The 18,401-nt window shown below is 44.1% G+C and overlaps 1 protein-coding gene across 3 annotated transcripts in view; it reads right to left on the reverse strand.

Annotated features, from left to right (window-relative positions):
- CAMK2A (calcium/calmodulin dependent protein kinase II alpha) overlaps window positions 1-18,401 on the reverse strand; it is a 319,535-nt gene that overhangs the window by 108,563 nt on the left and 192,571 nt on the right. For all 3 annotated transcript variants that reach the window (XM_073649789.1, XM_073649790.1, XM_073649791.1), the window contains exons 8-9: window positions 3,132-3,215; window positions 1,194-1,288 (exon numbers count right to left, since the gene is read on the reverse strand). In XM_073649789.1, the coding sequence (XP_073505890.1) occupies window positions 1,194-1,288; window positions 3,132-3,215 (179 nt within the window). The remainder of the gene's footprint in view (window positions 1-1,193; window positions 1,289-3,131; window positions 3,216-18,401) is intronic.

Raw genomic sequence — 18,401 nt, forward strand, 5'->3', positions numbered from 1 at the left:
AAAAAAAACTGCTGTTGCATTTTTAAGTGCAGAATCAAAGCTTTTCTGTAAAAAGCGTTAACAATACGGCTTCACATCTGCACCAAAAATGCATAGAATAAAGGGGAAAACACATAATAGAAACACAGCAAACACGCAATAATCAGAGAAGATTGTTATTAAGTCGTGTGGTGCGAAAACCTGCAGAAAGGAGTAGAAAAAATGCTACGTGTGAACACGGCCTCAGCGTTAAATTTGTATCACATTTTCTTATGGGTTTAATAGAGGAAAATATCAATTATGCCATTTTTATGCCATTTACCAAAACACGTAAATAATCTTATCGCTGTGTTGTGCAGGTTGTTATGATTGCAGGGACACCAAATATGGCCATGTTATTTGCTGATTTGTGATGTTCATAACTTTTTTAAAAAGCACAGTAAAAATTGCATTATTTTTTATTCATATTAAAGGAAGAAAAAATAATTTATTCTCCCTGTAGAATTCAGATACATAGAAATGAACTACTGAGTACAATGTGTGAGTATAATCTGCCTATAGGGTCACAGCTGGCAATACAGATCAAGTACACAAAATTCTCTCAGTGACAACACCAGAGCCTCTGGATCAGCTGCTTTAGCTCCTGCCTGTAAAGTTGAAGGTTGTGGGTTTGAGTACCGGGGAGACTAACAAAAAGAAAAAAATGACATTTTATTATTTTTAGTAGTTTTATAGGAACTAAAAAATCGGACTTTTTCTTCACCTCTAGTATTCAGGGAACATAGAAATACACTGTTATATACAATGCATATCTATGCACCTGTATAATCTGCTTCTGGGTTCACTGCCTGCGATACAAGCCAAAATTTCCAAATTCTCCTATCTATATCATTATGGGCTGTGCCTTATAGCTAGATCTCCTGCCTGTGTGAGTGAGTCCTGGGGAGACCCGATCACAAAGGGAGAAGTGAATATTATAATTTCATTTATGTCCGCAGAGAGATGCAGTCCCGGACCCCGGGGAGGAGGAGCGATGGAGTGATGATGACATTGGAGAGAGGTGAGTTTTAAAAGTCGAGACAAAGCCCTGCTGTGGCGGGACTGAGCCCTCTAATCGGGACAGTCCCACTGAATCCGGGATAATAGGGAGCTATGCTATATAGGACATGTGTTTACCATGACAGGCTGTAAACAAGATCTGTAGGTTCACTTACATCATAAGCACCAGCTTTGATCTGCTGGTACAGCCTGTGCTGATCTTCATCCCAGAAGGGTGGGTAACCAACAAGCAAGATATAAAGGATGACTCCTGTCGGGGACATTAGAAAACAAGACAATGATTAGTATGTAGAAGCTAGTGCAAAGGATATAAAGCCTCAAAGCCAATTGTGTCAAGGGGTAAGATAGAGAAGCTATGGCTTAACCCTATGGCACTTTTTATCTGTGAAGGATAATTTTGCTCCATGTGACTCCTATGCCTGATACTCGAGGCCTATGATCATTATGGGTTGTCTAACTTTGGGGACAATTTGGGCTAAAAATAATTTTTGCAATTGGGTTTCATTAAAAAAAATGCACCGTTTGTTTTCTAATGTTTGTGAGTTACTGGCTGCAAAATGAGTTACTGCAAATCCACGAGAGAGATTGTTCTGACGGATAGTTTCTAACTCTTTTATCTGTCTTTCTCTGAGCTCCTCTCAGCTGATTTATAACCACAGATCACATCAAGGTTGAGTGTGCAGGAAAACAAAGAGCTTATAAAAGCAAAATGGTGCAAATATATCTTTTTTAAATTACCCCAGAGGTGGACAACCCCTTTAGGCTCCATACACATTACATGGAAGTCAGTGGGACTGGCCAATATTCTGATGTGTGTAGGGGCATCCAAACTCTCCCCAACTGATGATGTTGGGGAAGAGAAGATCGGGAGGTTATAATTTCAACGTTCGATTATTTTGTTATCAGGGGAGATAAGTCGCTGTTCGAAGTGTCTGGCAGAGGCTTTATCTTCTCTGCCCCTTGAAGAAACGCAGAGCGCTTATGTATGGGGTATATTGTATAGCAATTTAATTTCGACATTGTATAACATTGTTACCAGTCTACTTAACACAGAGCTGTTTTTGGTCACTGTATGCTGCTATCAGATGAGCGCTGTATAGTGCAAGCACTTTGTGGTGCTGCTACATAGGCACTATACAGTACATTACATTTGTAGTGGATTGTGGTGGCACTGTATTTTTTTGGTCTCGAGCCATGACGACTTGATGGATGAATGATCTGTAGGAAGATTGATCTTGTGCAAGCCTAGAGAGGTCCACCAGGGTCTTCTCCATCGTTATCCTGATAGTATCAAGCCATTGGGTTTCTGGTCTTCCTCTTCGCCTTGATCCTTCTATTCTTCCGACCATGATGTCCTTCTCCAGTGATTGCTCTCTATGTATGATGTGTCAAAAGTGGGAAAGTAGCTTGGTGAGCCTTGATTTGAGTGACATGTCTTGCTTGACTCGTTTGTTCTTCTTGCTATCCATGGTATTGATAACATCCTTCTCCAGCACCACATTTGGGAGGCGTCAATTCTTCTTCTTTTTGTTTCTTTATTATCTAGATTTTACATCCGTATGTTACCACAGAGAAGATCAGACTACATACGAGCCGTGCCTTTGTCACTAGTGAAATGTACCTTGATTTGAAGACCTTATCCAGTGACTTCATTGTTGATTTGCCAATATCTCTTCTCTTCTTGACTTCCGGTGTCATCGCTGCATCTTGAGTGATCATCGATCTGAGTAGGTTGAAGTCCTTTACAACTTCCATTTCGTCACCGTCCATCTCAAATGTGTCCCAGTTCTACCTGGCAGTGCTATTTAGGCAACTGTATGAATGCACTATTTATTTGGCCAGTGTATGGGCACCATATTAAACGACACTTGTAAGAAGATACTGCATGTGATGGTTACATACATTTACTATATGACATACAGTACATCATAGGAAGAGGGAAGAAAACCAGAAAGTGCTGCATAGGATATCATCCAACGTAAGGCCGGCACTGCACATTAGACAGATACAGACATGGGGGGATTAGTATTGGTGGATCACTTATGGGGGAAAAAGAACATTTTTGTAGAGGCTTAAGCGGTCGTCTGCATTACCACAAGCCCAGAGATCGACAGCCTTTCCGTAAGGGTCTTTCCGTAACACTTCCGGAGAGAGGTAGCCTGGCGTTCCCGCAAATCCTGGGATAAAAAGACAGAAGTAATTTAATACATTGAGCCACTGCCTTAGATATTGTAGGTATCCGGCCTGGTCTAGCTATCACCCCATATGTATCATCCCAACCGAAGAAAATGCATCTTACTGATGACAGAGATGGTAATATACAGTCATACTGATTGAAGCATTGAATTTTTTGCTATTTGGCCACTTAAAGAGTAACCGGCGTCATAATTTTTTTTAAAATAAATCAATAGTACACATGAAAATAAGAAAGTTTGTAATATATCTTATTAGAGAAATATTCTTTCTCCTCTTGGACTGATCATTCATTCTCAATATTCTCAGTTCATGGGTAAAATCTGTATTTAGTGAATACAGACTTTCCCATTACTGAGATAGGAGATGGCAGCTGGTGCTCAAAGTTCTATGGAGAACTGTAACTGCCATTTCAGGTGAACTTGCAGCAGAATGTCTGTGTATTTCTCTAGCTCCTCCCTCCTATCTCCATAGAATTTTAAAAGCACCAACTGTCACCTCCTATCTCTGTAATGGGGAAATCTGTCTTCACTGAATATACAGATTTTGCCAATGAACTGAGAGTGAAAGATCAGTCCAGTAGGAGAAAGAGACAGATAAAAATTGTAGGGAAACAGAGGGCACCAGACCATAGGGTAATACCTTTATAAAAAGATACAATAGATCTAGGTAATCTGCTCGCCTGAGCGAGTTTTGAAGGCACAACTCCAGTAAGAACTGAGTATCGATTGCTGCTGCCCCGTGGCTGGGGGATGAACTCCACCAGGATGCTTGGCAAGAAGAAACAAATCCCTGATTTAGGCTGTGTTACCAAAATACAAATCCTTGATCCAGCAATACAGATAAGTCGTTTTTATTCCACAACAGGTTTCAACACCGAACAAGAGCCCTTTTCAAGTGTAAAAAGGTAGGTACAGTTGGTTTAAAAAAGACACAAGTCTGGTGTCGAAACGCGTTGTAGAATAAAAAACGCTGGATCAAGAATCTTTATTTGTCTCTTCTTGAGTGGTGGAGAAAGAAGCAGATCTCTACGATAAGATATATTACAAAGTTGCTTATTTTCATCCGTACTATTGATTTACTAAATAAAAATTAAAATGAGGGTTACTCTTTAAGTAGGCACTCAAGATGTCAGGATCGGGTCAGTCTGTCCTTGTGGTCTAAGGTGTAAATAAATGCCAATAGGCACCGCCAGTGCTCAAGTCTGGTAATCATTTTCCACTTTAAACAGATAATTATTTGGAAAAATTGCAATACATACATCTGCTGCCATCTGCTGCTTTTTTTATATATTTTTTTGTCCTTTGCTTGATTCTGTTAATTAGTGAATTGCAATGTAAAAATAATAATATTAATAATAAATAATAATTAATAATATGAATAAATAATAACAATAAAATATAATAATCATAATAATAAAAAATAATAATAATAAAATATAATAATAAAATATAATAATAGTCTTTTCTATGTTTGAGACATCCGTTCTATCACTCCTTGCTATCCCCGTTATTACTATATGAACATTAGGTCTGGTAAGAGGGACCTGAAACCTTGGCACTGCATAGGCGGCAACTGACATCGAATAAAACAAAGCCAGTACTGTTTCTACAAGTCTCGCCCCTTGCTAACACTTTGGCTCAAAATGAAGAGTAGCCAAAATGTAAAATGAACTGCTTCCCTGACAAATTTCTACAAGACTATTTGCTTGAGAAGGTTGGCGACTAGCAAGTAGATACTTTTTATATGTGCGCTTTCATGGTCTTATGTGTCTCATTTCTTTGGTTTTGCTGTAGTTTCTTGCACTATGTACAAACAAAGGCCCCCTTTTTGAGCTATTTTTCATCTCTATGGCTTCCCATGGGCAAGTGTCTGAAGTCAGGCCCCTGTTCTGCTATCTATATTAAGGTCAGCTGACACATGGTGAGGTTTTAATACTAGAAACAGAATCCCGATGGGTTCACCTTGTCGTGGTGGGATGGCTTTTATGCTTTTTTGATCAAAATTGTGTTAACGAAATCCCCTATGTTATTTACATACTACAGGGTATATGCTTATTTTGGGTTTTTTCAAGGTTGATTTTTATTTATTTTACCCTCCGATATCGTACCAACATATTCAACAGCACTTTACAGATATTGTGATCACTGCCCCCATTGGGACCCAATCTAAATTCCCTATCAGTATGTCTTTGAAAAGGTCTTACTCATACAGCGTCCAGTCCACCCATAATGTAACCAGTGAAACAGCCTGTCCTATGCGTCCACACTGACCAAGACCCATGTTACTCCTATGAATAATGTGGATGCGTGGTTTGGACTGGCCCACGGGAGAACAGGGGAATCCTCCATTGGGCCCCACCTTCTTATATGACCAGTACTTGGCACAATATTCTTGAATCACTATGTACAGACAAAGGCGGCATCTTATTTATTTAACAATCTATCTAGTTCATTGTTATATACATTTGTGATTGAGGATAATGTCACATTTGCATGTAGCTAAAAAGTGGGGCCCTGGAGTTGGTTACTTGACACCCCAGGCTGTCACTGGTTGTGCCCCTGCAACAAAGTCCAACAGTCTCACTGGCACCAGGGTATAACTAAAGTGCGTATATCAGTTTAAAAAAGGCTTTGGAGCCTGAAGGTCATTTAAAGAAGAACTCCCATAAAACCTGTGTTTCCTCGTCTTTCCCAGTTTCCAGCGCCGCTCCGGCTCTCTTCTGAGTCATGTGACGGCTCTTCTAACTTGCCGGCTCACACAGGGTCCTAGGCTCCATAGGCTTATATTGTAAGTAGAGATGAGCGGTGTTCGACTCAAACTGTTCGCCAATCTCAAATTCGAGCTGTTTTGGGCGGTGTTTGAGTCGTTCGACGAACTCGAACGATTTTAGAAAAAATTTGGCTGTTCGAGGTTATGTTCGATAACTGTTCATGCACCAAAAGCGTAACTGGATTTTTTCACAGTAATACTGTTAATCAATGTTAATAGACAGTTTCAGTGTAGAGTGGGCGGGGGGAGGGGCAGGGGATGGATCTCTGCAGAAATAATGCCGATCTCCATTTTTTTTTTTCTTTCTCGCATTTACAGTGGGGCGGTGCAGTCTGTCAGCCTATCAGCAGCGCACACACGCAGCGAAGTGATTTTTTTTCACACATGCAAGGCCATGTGTTATTGGCTGTATATGTCACATGTCCTTGCCCTATAAGACCCAGCCATTTTCCCCGTCGCCACCATTTTCTCACTGCTGCAGCTGAGTGTTAGACGGCACTGCTGCTGCTGTGGGCGCTATGCAGTATAACTCTGTGAATTGCAAGCGAATTTCCAGTTACATAGAGAGATAGGTTTAGGGAGTAGGGACTAGTTCTAATTGCAGCCCCTTTGATGGCTAGGTGACAGCAGTTCATAGCACTTTTTGCCAGGCTGGTCTGTCCCAGTGCTATGCAAGTGTTTTTCACAGCATTTGGCGAAATGTAGCTCAGCCAATCCTTTTGGGCCTGTAGCAGTGTCTGTTAGTCATTGGAGTAGCCTATCTGTGTTGCAAGCTATACCACCTGTGTATCTAATATCAATTTTTTACTGCATCTAAGCCAGCCAAACCTTTCGGGCCTGTAGCAGTGTCTGGTAGTCAGTGGAGTAGCCCATCTGAAGCAAGCTACACCACCTGTGTATCTCATAACAATTTTTTACTGCATCTAACCCAGTAAATCCTTTTGGGCATAAGAGCAGTGTCTTGTAGTCAGCGGAGTAGCCCACCTGTGAAGGAAGCTACACCGCCTGTGTATCTAATTCTAATTTTTTACTGCATCTAACCCAGGAAATTTTTTTGGGCCTAGTAGCAGTGTCTGGTAGTCAGCGGAGTAGCCCACCTGTGAAGGAAGCTACACCGCCTGTGTATCTAATTCTAATTTTTTTACTGCATCTAACCCAGGAAATCCTTTTGGGCCTAGTAGCAGTGTCTGGTAGTCAGTGGAGTACCCCATCTGAAGCAAGCTATACCACCTCTGTATCTAATAGCAATTTTTTACTGCATCTAACCCAGTAAATACTTTTGGACATAGTAGCAGTGTCTCATAGTCAGCGGAGTAGCCCACCTGTGAAGGAAGCTACACCGCCTGTGTATCTAATTCTAATTTTTTACTGCATCTAACCCAGGAAATCCTTTTGGGCCTAGTAGCAGTGTCTCGTAGTCATTGGAGTAGCCCAGCTGTGAAGCAAGCTACACCGCTTGTGTATCTAATAAAATTGTTTTACTGCATCTAACCCAGCCAATCCTTTTGGGCTAGTACCACAGTTTGGCCACTCAGCTCTGCTCGGTTTCCATCCTTCTTTTTTTGTGCAAACAACTACAGAGTTGCCAATTAGTTAACCACCAAAATGAGTGGAAAAAGGCCTGCTGCTGGTGGAAAGGGGAATAGGCATGTTGGAAAGGGAAAAAAAGGTTGTGTCCGTGGGGTAGGTGGTAAAGCAACAGTAACATCTGCAGAAGAAAGACCATCTTCCAGCCAAACTAAGATGTCTACTTCTTTTCGTGGACAATGTTATACGATCCCTTTCTTACGGACACACCCATCGCTGCAAATTTCAGATGAGGCACGAAAACAGCAGGTGCTTCAACGGATATCAAGTGCTCCTTCAAGTGGGCTCTCCTCCACCTCAACTTCAACATCACAAAAACTCCCGTCCTCAGAGGTGTCACCCCAATTGCACTTGCTTCCTCACAGCTCTCAAGTCTCCAGCTGCCCGTCTGAGTATGGGGTAACACAGATGGTTGAGTCTGCAGAGCTGTTTACTCATACTATAGCCTGGGAATCAGAGGTCTGCTCCAGAGCTTCTGTGAATCCAGACGAGGAAATGATCTGCACTGATGCCCAGAATGTTTCTGAGTCGGATAAAGGCCCAGATGAAGAAGGTTCTGAGCATAATGTAGACCCTCGTTTCCAAACTGTAACTCCTGTTGGTGGAGACAATGAGGAAGACGATGATGAGACTCAAATACCTGATTGGAGCGACAACTAGACTTTTCGGTCAGGGCAGGAAGAGGTTGGCTCTGAGGACGACGGGTGTGAGAACACACAGGGTGATGATGACGAGGTTGGAGATCCCACTTACTGTCAACCCACAGTCATCCTGTCGATGAGGTCAGCAGAGGAGGTGGAGGAGGATGCTAGTGACGACGAGGTTAGGTTGCGCCTTCCTGGACAGAGAAGGAGTACTGGAAGCACGTCAACAAGTGCATCCTCAAACACAACTCTGCCTCTGACCACAAGTCGTGGTGGCTCTTCAGGTCGCAAGGGCTCTAAGCCTTGCATAGCCTGGGCATTTTTTGAGATTGCAAAGGATGACACAACTCTTGTTATCTGTAACATTTGTCACTAAAAGCTAAGTAGAAGCCAAAAAATCCATAGTTTGAGTACTTCATGCGTGAACCGTTACATAGATATGAAACATAAGTTTCAGTGGGAAGCTCACTGTGCTACCCTCTGCCCCATCTTGTGCATCCGCTGCCTCTTCATCCTCTGTGACTGGGGGGACAGCAGTCACACATGTTTTTGGATGCAGACCTGCCACCTCTTTACCCGCAACAGCCAGCGTGATTGGCAGGTAGTCAGTTCAATTGGAAGTGGAAACACCTGCTAGTGTTGAGCGCTCTCCGACATCGAGAGCACCACCTTTGGATCAAGGCTACATAACATGTCCGCCTGCATCTTCCTCACAGACCGGCAGTTTGCCAGGGACACCCTACTCAACCCCGTCTAAGCACAACAGCCAGCCCTCGGTCCCTCAGATGTGGACAAGTAAAAGACCATTTCCTCCTAGCCATGACAAAGCTAAGAGGTTGAATTTCACCATCTGCAAGCTGTTGGCTACAGAAATGCTGCCTTTCCGCCGGGTGGACACAGAGGATTTTTGAGACCTTATGTCCGTCGCAGTGCCCCTGTACCAGATGCCCAGTCGCCACTACTTCTCAAAGAAAGCTGTGCCTGCGCTACACCAGCATGTCGCACACAACATCACCGCTTGCTTGAGAAACTCTGTTTGTAACAGGGTGCATTTCACCACAGACACTTGGACGAGTAGGCATGGACAGGGGCGTTACATGTCGCTGACTGGGCACTGGGTAACTATCGTGACAGCAGGACAAGGGGCTGCTGTCCAAGTCTTGCCGTCCCCACGAGTTGTGCGTCAATCCTCTTTATCTAGAAGTTCCTCCACTGCTTCTGCCTCCTCAACCTCCTCTCGGTCCTCCACCTGCACCCAAAGCCTGTCTGGTAATGCCACCCGCGTTCTAACTGCGCAGAATGAATCCTGCACACCTCCTTAGCAGGGCTCAACGGCATCAGGCGGTGTTTACTTTGAAATGTCTGGGAAATGTGAGTCACACAGCTGAGGAGTTGTCATCAGCTCTGGAGACCGAGTTTCATGAATGGTTGTCTCCACTGAACCTGCAGCCAGGGAAGGCCGTGTGCGACAATGCTGCAAACCTGGGTGCGGCCCTTCGCCGGGACAATGTCACACACGTGCCTTGTATGGCTCACGTGTTGAACCTGGTTGTCCAGCAATTTTTAGCCCACTATCCCGGACTAGATGGCCTTCTGCAGAGGGCACGGTCGCTGTGTGCTCACTTCCGCCGTTCGCATCCCGCATCCCAATGACTTGCATCTCTACAGAAGTCGTTGGGCCTGCCAGTTCACCGGCTGAAGTACGATGTGCCGACACGATGGAATTCAACTCTGCACATGTTGCAGCGACTGTGGCAGCACCGACGAGCCCTGGTGCAATACGTTATGACGTATAGCCTGGGCCAACGAGATCCAGAAGTGGGGCAAATCACGCTGCAGGAGTGGTCTCAAATCAGGGACCTATGCACCCTTCTGCACAGTATTGAAATGGCGACGAAGATGTTTAGTGCTGACGATGCCATTATCAGCATGACTATTCCGGTCATTTACATGCTGGAGCACACTTTAAACAGTATTCGGAGTCAGGTGGTGGGACAAGAGGAGGGGGAGGAAGTACAGGAGGAGTCATATGCAGAAGTTATAACATCTCCAAGGTCCAGAAGGTCGGCAGCACCAAGGCGGTTGGCATGGGAGGGTGGGGGAGAGTGATTAACGAGGGCGCATGGTAGAAGCCAAACTGTTGAGGAAGGTGCAGGAGCTGAGGAAAAAGTGGAGGACGAACTGGCGATGGGCATGGAAGACTCATCAGATGAGGGAGACCTTGATCACATTTCTGTTGTGCGAGGTTGGGGGGAGAGGGCAGAGGAAGGAAGCATGATTCTTACCTCGCCACCAACACAACAAGAACTTGGTCCTCCTGGATGCGCAAGACACATGAGAGCCTTCTTGCTGCACTACCTGCAACATGACCCTCAGATTGTCAGAATTCAAAGTAATCCCGCCTACTGGGTTGCCACACTCTTAGATCCCCGGTACAAAAGTAAATTTGCCGAAATAATTCCTGTCATAGAAAGGGATTCACGCATGCAGGAGTATCAGCAGAGGCTGTTACAGAATCTTGCATCTGCTTTTCCACAAAACACCAGTGGTGCACGTAGTGATTCTCACAGTTCTAACTTGCCAACCGTGGGACTGTCGAGTCTTCATCACTCAAACCGTAACAGTAACACTGTATCTGCTGGTAACAGCAATTTTGTGGAATCGTTTCACCAATTTTTTAGACCATCCTTTGCAAGGCCACAGGAGACAAGAAGTCTGACACATAGTCAACGCCTAGAGAGGATGGTACAGGAGTATCTCCAAGTGAACATCGAAGCCATGACTGTGTCACTGGAGCCTTGCTCATTTTGGGCTTCCAATCTGGAAAAATGGCCTGAGCTAGCCACTTACGCCTTGGAGATCTTGTCATGCCCCGCAGCCAGCGTTCTGTCTGAACGTGTGTTCAGTGCTGCTGGTAGTGTGCTGACAGATAAGCGCACGCGGCTGTCCACTGAGAATGTAGACAGACTCACGTTCATAAAGATGAACAAATCATGGATCCGCAAGGACTTTTCTACCCCTGTGTCATCCTGGGGAGACTAAAAGCTTGAGGATTTTGGAAAATCACCTCACTAACCATTTTAAGCAACTCTGGGGCAATTGATGCCACTTAAGTGGTGTCTGTGCCACAATTTTTGGAAAAAAATGGAGACTCTTTTTGGAGTCCCCTTGCTGTGTTTTACATGACGTTGGCATCGTCAATTCCAGGTGGGTCGGGTCGCTCCCCCCCCCCCCCCTTTTAACCGTAAGAAACTACATACACTATGGCTTGGGGTAACACAGATGGTTGAGTCTGCAGAGCTGTTTACTCATACTGTAGCCTCGGAATCAGAGGTCTGCTCCAAAGCTTCAGTGTCTGCTAGTCAGCGTAGTAGCCCAGCTGTGAAGCAAGCTACACCGCCTGTGTATCTAATAACATTTTTTTACTGCATCTAACCCAGCCAATCATTTTGGGCTAGTAGCAGTGTCTCGTAGTCAGCGGAGTAGCCCATCTGAAGCAAGCTACACCACCTGTGTATCTAATAACAATTTTTTACTGCATCTAACCCAGGAAATCCTTTTGGGCTAGTAGCAGTGTCTCGTAGTCAGCGGAGTAGCCCATCTGAAGCAAGCTACACCGCCTTTGTATCTAATAACAATTTTTAACTGCATCTAGCCCAGGCAATACTTTGGGCCTAGTAGCAGTGCCTGATAGTCAGCAGAGTAGCCCAGCTGTTAAGCAAGCTACACCACCTGTGCTTTGGACACTTAATTTTTTCAAAGGAAACGCTTCGGCCCCTGGGACACTCAGTCAAGAGCATCGGGGAGACGCCCCAAGGCAAAGGGGCTGGGACTGGCGGTAGCACGCCTTGCGGCAGACCGCCAAGCTCGATCCTTATAAAAGCTTTTTAACTGCAGCAGCTTTAGTGGACGCTACTGGAGCTGGAATTACCGTGGCTGCTGGCACCAGACTTGCCCTCCAATAGATCCTTGTAAAAGGATTTAAAGTGTATTCATTCAAATTACAGAGCCAATTTAAATTACAGAGCTTAGACCTGCCTCCACCACGGTGGGGCTCAACCCACCAGCGGACAGGCACCAGTATTGGGAGAGGGGGGCTGGCCGTCAGGGTCAAACAGCGATCTATATAGTATGCTCCTTCCCAGAAGCAGCCCAATAGGCGGACACTATTCGGAGGCACAGGTAGTAAGTAACCGGAACGCCCCCTCAATGTCTGTTTTGGCCATTAGGGTGCCCCATCCCAACTTCTTGACCCGCCTGATTGCCTTGTCAAAGGAGGTACAGTATATACTACTGTACTTGGTTTTGCGTCGATGTTGTCGTTTACTGACCTGCCCCTTGGATATGACAAATGGTGGATTAGTCCGAATGTATTAGGTTCCGTTTTTGGCACGACTCCCAACGGGGAAACCACTACATCTTGTAAGTAAAGTGTTCTGAATGGAACCGCCATTCTACCTAAAGATATTTCTTTTTTTAATTTTCTTGTCACGACGTCTGGGTGTTGGTAGGCTGATTTTAGATTTTTACTCCAGCCTTTCTTGATTTTAGAAGGGCATGACATGCCTATATCTGTGTCTCCTCCTCCTTTTACTCCTCCACCTCTTTTCTTTTCGCATGACTATATGTACTTGTCACTTTTCCATGTGTTAGTTGTTTCTTCTGAGCAGTTTGTCAGCTTTCGGACACCTTTTGAAGGTGTTTTCTATGTGTTTCTATGTGTTTTTGTTTGCCTACCATTGGTTTTAACGGTGTTCGACGACCCGTTCGACGATCCGTTCGACGAACATGCCGGTGTTCGACGAACCGAACCCGAACACTACAGGGGTGGCTCAACACTAATTGTAAGAGTGACTTCCGGCTCATATCTAGAGCGCAGTATGACCTGGAGAGCCAGACCCACCGTCATGTAACTCAGGAGAAAACCGGAACTGCGTTGGAAACTGGGGAAGACTTTATTAATGTACCTACACTATGCTACATACCTTTACACAGATTTAGCCAATAACAGTTTTCATGGGAGTCCTTCTTTAACCCCTTAATAACATCTGACGTACTAATACGCGTCTGTGCCCTGGGACTTAAGAGCCAGACCCGTATTAGTACGTCATCGCGATCGCGCGCGCACACAGGCTGTGCGGGCGCGATCGCCGCCGGGTGTCAGCTGATTGTCACAGCTGACACCCGGTACTATGTGCAGGGAGCGGTCCTGCACCGCTCCTAGCACATTAACCCCTGCGATGCTGCGATCGAAGTCGATCGCGGCATTGCGGGGGCAAGGGGAGGTGATCGGCGATACTCACCTCCTCTTCCGGCTTCCAGCGCAGTCTGCAAAGGCTTCCCGGGTGTTGCCATGACGACCCGATGTCGTCATGACAACATCCGGGTCACCAGAGAGCAGGAAGATTGCTTGGACATGCGCAGTGCATCTCCAAGCAATCTTCACACTGTGCACTTCTGACAGCCTTCATGGCATAGGGATGGTGCTCCATTCCTGTGCCATGCAGGCAATCAGAAAAAAAAAAAGTGAAAGTCCCAGAGTGGGACAAAGTAATAAAGTGTATAAACTGTGTGAAAGTGGAAAAAAAAAAATGTGCAAAAATATTATAAAAAAATAAAAAAAATAATACACCAAAAATAAAAATATAATGTACCCATCAATAAATATTATTATAAAAAAAATAAAAAAAAAACAATAAAAGTACACATATTTGGTATCGCCGTGTCCGGAACAACCTGACCTATAAAACTGTCCCACTAGTTAACCCCTTCAGTGAACACGGTAAAAAAAAAAAAAAAAAAAAACGAAGCAAAAAACAATGCTTTATCACCATACCGCCAAACAAAAAGTAAAATAACACGCGATCAAAAAGACGCATATAAATAAAAATGATACCGCTGAAAACGTCATCTCGTCCCGCAAAAAACAAGCCGCCATACAGCTCCATCAGCCGAAAAATAAAAAAGTTATAGCTCTCAGAATAAAGCGATACTAAAAAATATTTTTTTCTATAAAATAGCTTTTATTGTGTATAAGCGCCAAAACATAGAAAAATGATACAAATGTGGTACCGCTGTAAACGTACTGACCCGAAGAATAAAGCTACCTCATCAATTTTACCACACGCGGAACAGAATAAAAAAAAAAAAAAAAAAACAATTCCTGAATTGTTGGTTTTTGTTTATTCTGCCTCCCAAAAATCGGAATAGAAAGCGATCAAAAAATGTCACGTGCCTGAAAATGGCACCAATAACAACGTCAAGTCATCCCGCAAGAAACGAGCCGTCACATGACTGTCTGCCAAAATCTGGAAAAATTATAGCTCTCAAAATATGGCGATGCAAAAACTAGATTTTACAAAAAATGCGTCATTTATTGTGTGACAGCTGTCAGTCATAAAAACCCGATATGATTCTGGCATTGCTGTAATCACACCGACCCAAAGAATAAAGTCGTCTAATCACTTATACCGCACAAGGAACGGCGTCAAAAATAAACTCTTGGGTTAGGATTGGGCTAGGGTTAGGGCTGGGTTTGGGGCTAGGGTTGTGCTGGGGCTAGGGTTGTGCTGGGGCTAGGGTTGTGCTGGGGCTAGGGTTGTGCTGGGGCTAGGGTTGTGCTAGGGATAGGGTTGTGCTAGGGTTAGGGCTGGGGTTGGGATTTTTTTCAAAAGTAAGAAAAAAAGATGACGATATGGCGACTAGTGTTGAGAGCAAGTGCTCGCTACTTGAGTTTGCATCGGGTGCTCTGGTATGCATTGAGTATCGTGGGTATTTGAGTGACATGCTCGAGTCTCTGCCCCATATGCTTCGCGGCCAAAAAACTTTACGGGGATTGCCTGCCATGCACGACCGATCCCCGCATGTTTTTTTTTGGGTGTCTAATAACCGTGAAACATGCGGAGCAGGGACTCGAGCATGTCACTCGAGCACACACTGTACATGGTGCATACCTGAGTACCCGATGCAAACTCAAGTAGCGAGCACTTGCGCTCAAGAATAATGACAACTTATTCAATATGATGACCTAATGTAAACAAATTCTGTGCCGTACCTCTGGGTTCAAAATGTTCACTATAAACCTTAATAAAATCCTTGAGGGGTATAGTTTCCAAAATGGGGACACTTGTGGGGGAGCTCCACTGTTTAGGCACATCACGGGCTCTCCAAACGCGACATGGTGTCCGCTAACAAATTGAATGGAAAATCGGCTCAAATTGTTAGCGGACGCCATGTTGCGTTTGGAGAGCCCCTGTGTGCCCAAACATTGGAGCTCCCCCACAAGTGACCCCATTTTGGAAACTAGACCCCCCAAGGCACCTATCTAGATGCATAGTGAGCACTTGGAACCCCCAGGTGCTTCACAAATTGATTCGTAAAAATGAAAAAGTGAAAAAAAAAACACTTTTTCATTTTTATGAATCAATTTGTGAAGCACCTGGGGTTCCAAGTGCTCACTATGAATCTAGATAGGTGCCTTGGGGGGTCTAGTTTCCAAAATGGGGTCACTTGTGGGGGAGCTCCAATGTTTGGGCACACAGGGACTCTCTAAATGCAACATGGTATCCGCTAACAAATTGAATGGAAAATCGGCTCAAATTGTTAGCGGACACCACATTGCGTTTGGAGAGCCCCTCTGTGCCCAAACTTTGGAGCTCCCCCACAAGTGACCCCATTTTGGAAACTAGATCCCCCAAGGCACCTTTCTAGATGCATAGTGAGCACTTGGAACCCCCAGGTGCTTCACAAATTGATTCGTAATAATGAAAAAGTGAAAAAAAAAACACTTTTTCATATTTATGAATCAATTTGTGAAGCACCTGGGGTTCCAAGTGCTCACTATGAATCTAGATAGGTGCCTTGGGGGGTCTAGTTTCCAAAATGGGGTCACTTGTGGGGGAGCTCCAATGTTTGGGCACACAGGGACTCTCCAAATGCAACATGATATCCGCTAACAAATTGTCGGCTCAAATTGTTAGCGGATATCATGTTGCATTTGGAGAGTCCCTGTGTGCCCAAACATTGGAGCTCCCCCACAAGTGACCCCATTTTGGAAACTAGACCCCCCAAGACACCTATCTAGATGCATAGTGAGCACTTGGAACCGCAGGTGCTTCACAAATTGATTCATAAAAATGAAAAAGTGTTTTTTTTTCACTTTTTCATTATTACGAATCAATTTGTGAAGCACCTGGGGGTTCTAAGTGCTCACTATGCATCTAGAAAGGTGCCTTGGGGGGTCTAGTTTCCAAAATGGGGTCACTTGTGGGGGAGCTCCAAAGTTTGGGCACAGAGGGGCTCTCCAAACGCAATGTGGTGTCCGCTAACAATTTGAGCCGATTTTCCATTCAATTTGTTAGCGGATACCATGTTGCATTTAGAGAGTCCCTGTGTGCCCAAACATTGGAGCTCCCCCACAAGTGACCCCATTTTGGAAACTAGACCCCCCAAGGCACCTATCTAGATGCATAGTGAGCACTTGGAACCCCTAGGTGCTTCACAAATTGATTCGTAAAAATGAAAAAGTGTTTTTTTTTTCACTTTTTCATTTTTACGAATCAATTTGTGAAGCAACTGGGGGTTCCAAGTGCTCACTATGCATCTAGAAAGGTGCCTTGGGGGGTCTAGTTTCCAAAATGGGGTCACTTGTGGGGGAGCTCCAAAGTTTGGGCACAGAGGGGCTCTCCAAACGCAATGTGGTGTCCGCTAACAATTTGAGCCGATTTTCCATTCAATTTGTTAGCGGATACCATGTTGTATTTAGAGAGTCCCTGTGTGCCCAAACATTGGAGCTCCCCCACAAGTGACCCCATTTTGGAAACTAGACCCCCCAAGGCACCTATCTAGATGCATAGTGAGCACTTGGAACCCCAGGTGCTTCACAAATTGATTCGTAAAAATGAAAAAGTGTTTTTTTTTTCACTTTTTCATTTTTACAAATCAATTTGTGAAGCACCTGGGGGTTCCAAGTGCTCACTATGCATCTATAAATGTGCCTTGGGGGGTCTAGTTTCCAAAATGGGGTCACTTGTGGGGGAGCTCCAAAGTTTGGGCACACAGGGGCTCTCCAAACACAACATGGCGTCCGCTAATTATTCAAGCAAATTTTACAATCAAAAAGTCAAATGGCGCTCCTTCCCTTCCGAGCCCTGCCGTGCGCCCAAACAGTGTTTCTTCCCCAAATATTGGGTATCTGCGTGCCCAGGGGAAATTGCACAACAAATTTTGGGGTCCATTTTTTCTTGTTACCCCAGTGAAAATAAAAAAAATTGGGTCTAAAGTAACATTTTTGTGAAAAAAGTTAAATGTTCATTTTTTTCTTCCACATTCAAAAAATTCCTGTGAAGCACCTGAAGGGTTAATAAAGTTCTTGAATGTGGTTTTGAGCACCTTGAGGGGTGCAGTTTTTAGAATGGTGTCACTTTTGTGTATTTTCTGTCATAAAGACCTCTCCAAGTGACTTCAAATGTGATGTGGTCCCTAAAAAAATGGTTTTATAAATTTTGTTGGAAAAATGAGAAATCGCTGGTCAACTTTTAACCCTTATAGCTCCCTAACAAAAAAAAATTTTGGTTCCAAAATTGTGCTGATGTAAAGTAGACATGTGGGAAATGTTATTTATTAACTCTTTTGTGTGACATATCGCTCTGATTTCAGGGCTTAAAAATTAAAATTTTGAAAATTGCAAAATTTTCAAAATTTTCGCCAAATTTCCGTTTTTTTCACAAATAAACGCAAGTGATATCGAAGAAATTTTTCCACAATCATGAAGTACAATATGTCACGAAAAAACAATCTCAGAATCAGGGGGATCCGTTGAAGCGTTCCAGAGTAATTACCTCATAAAGTGACAGTGGTCAGAATTGTAAAAATTGGCCCGGTCATTAACGTGCAAACCACCCGCGGGGCTTAAGGGGTTAAAGGTTCTTTTATCCATAGGAAAAGGTAGTACTAATGTTAATTTGTCACCAAAATCTAACAGCAGACTTAGGGTCAAACTATCTGCCATGTTTTAAAGAAAACAAAGCCTTCATATTGGTCCTAGGTCATGACCAGTGTTATAAGTTGGGCTTGAGGAGAAGAATCCGCTTTGGTTGCTTTGCCCATTCAGCTCACTATGATTGACAGGTCGGTCTTTGTGCATAAATAGAATGCAGGGCGCCACCC

Source organism: Phyllobates terribilis, unplaced genomic scaffold (assembly GCF_046119375.1).
Source record: "Phyllobates terribilis strain yellow unplaced genomic scaffold, ASM4611937v1 Scaffold_10__3_contigs__length_209671492, whole genome shotgun sequence".
Classification (NCBI taxonomy): domain Eukaryota; kingdom Metazoa; phylum Chordata; class Amphibia; order Anura; family Dendrobatidae; genus Phyllobates; species Phyllobates terribilis.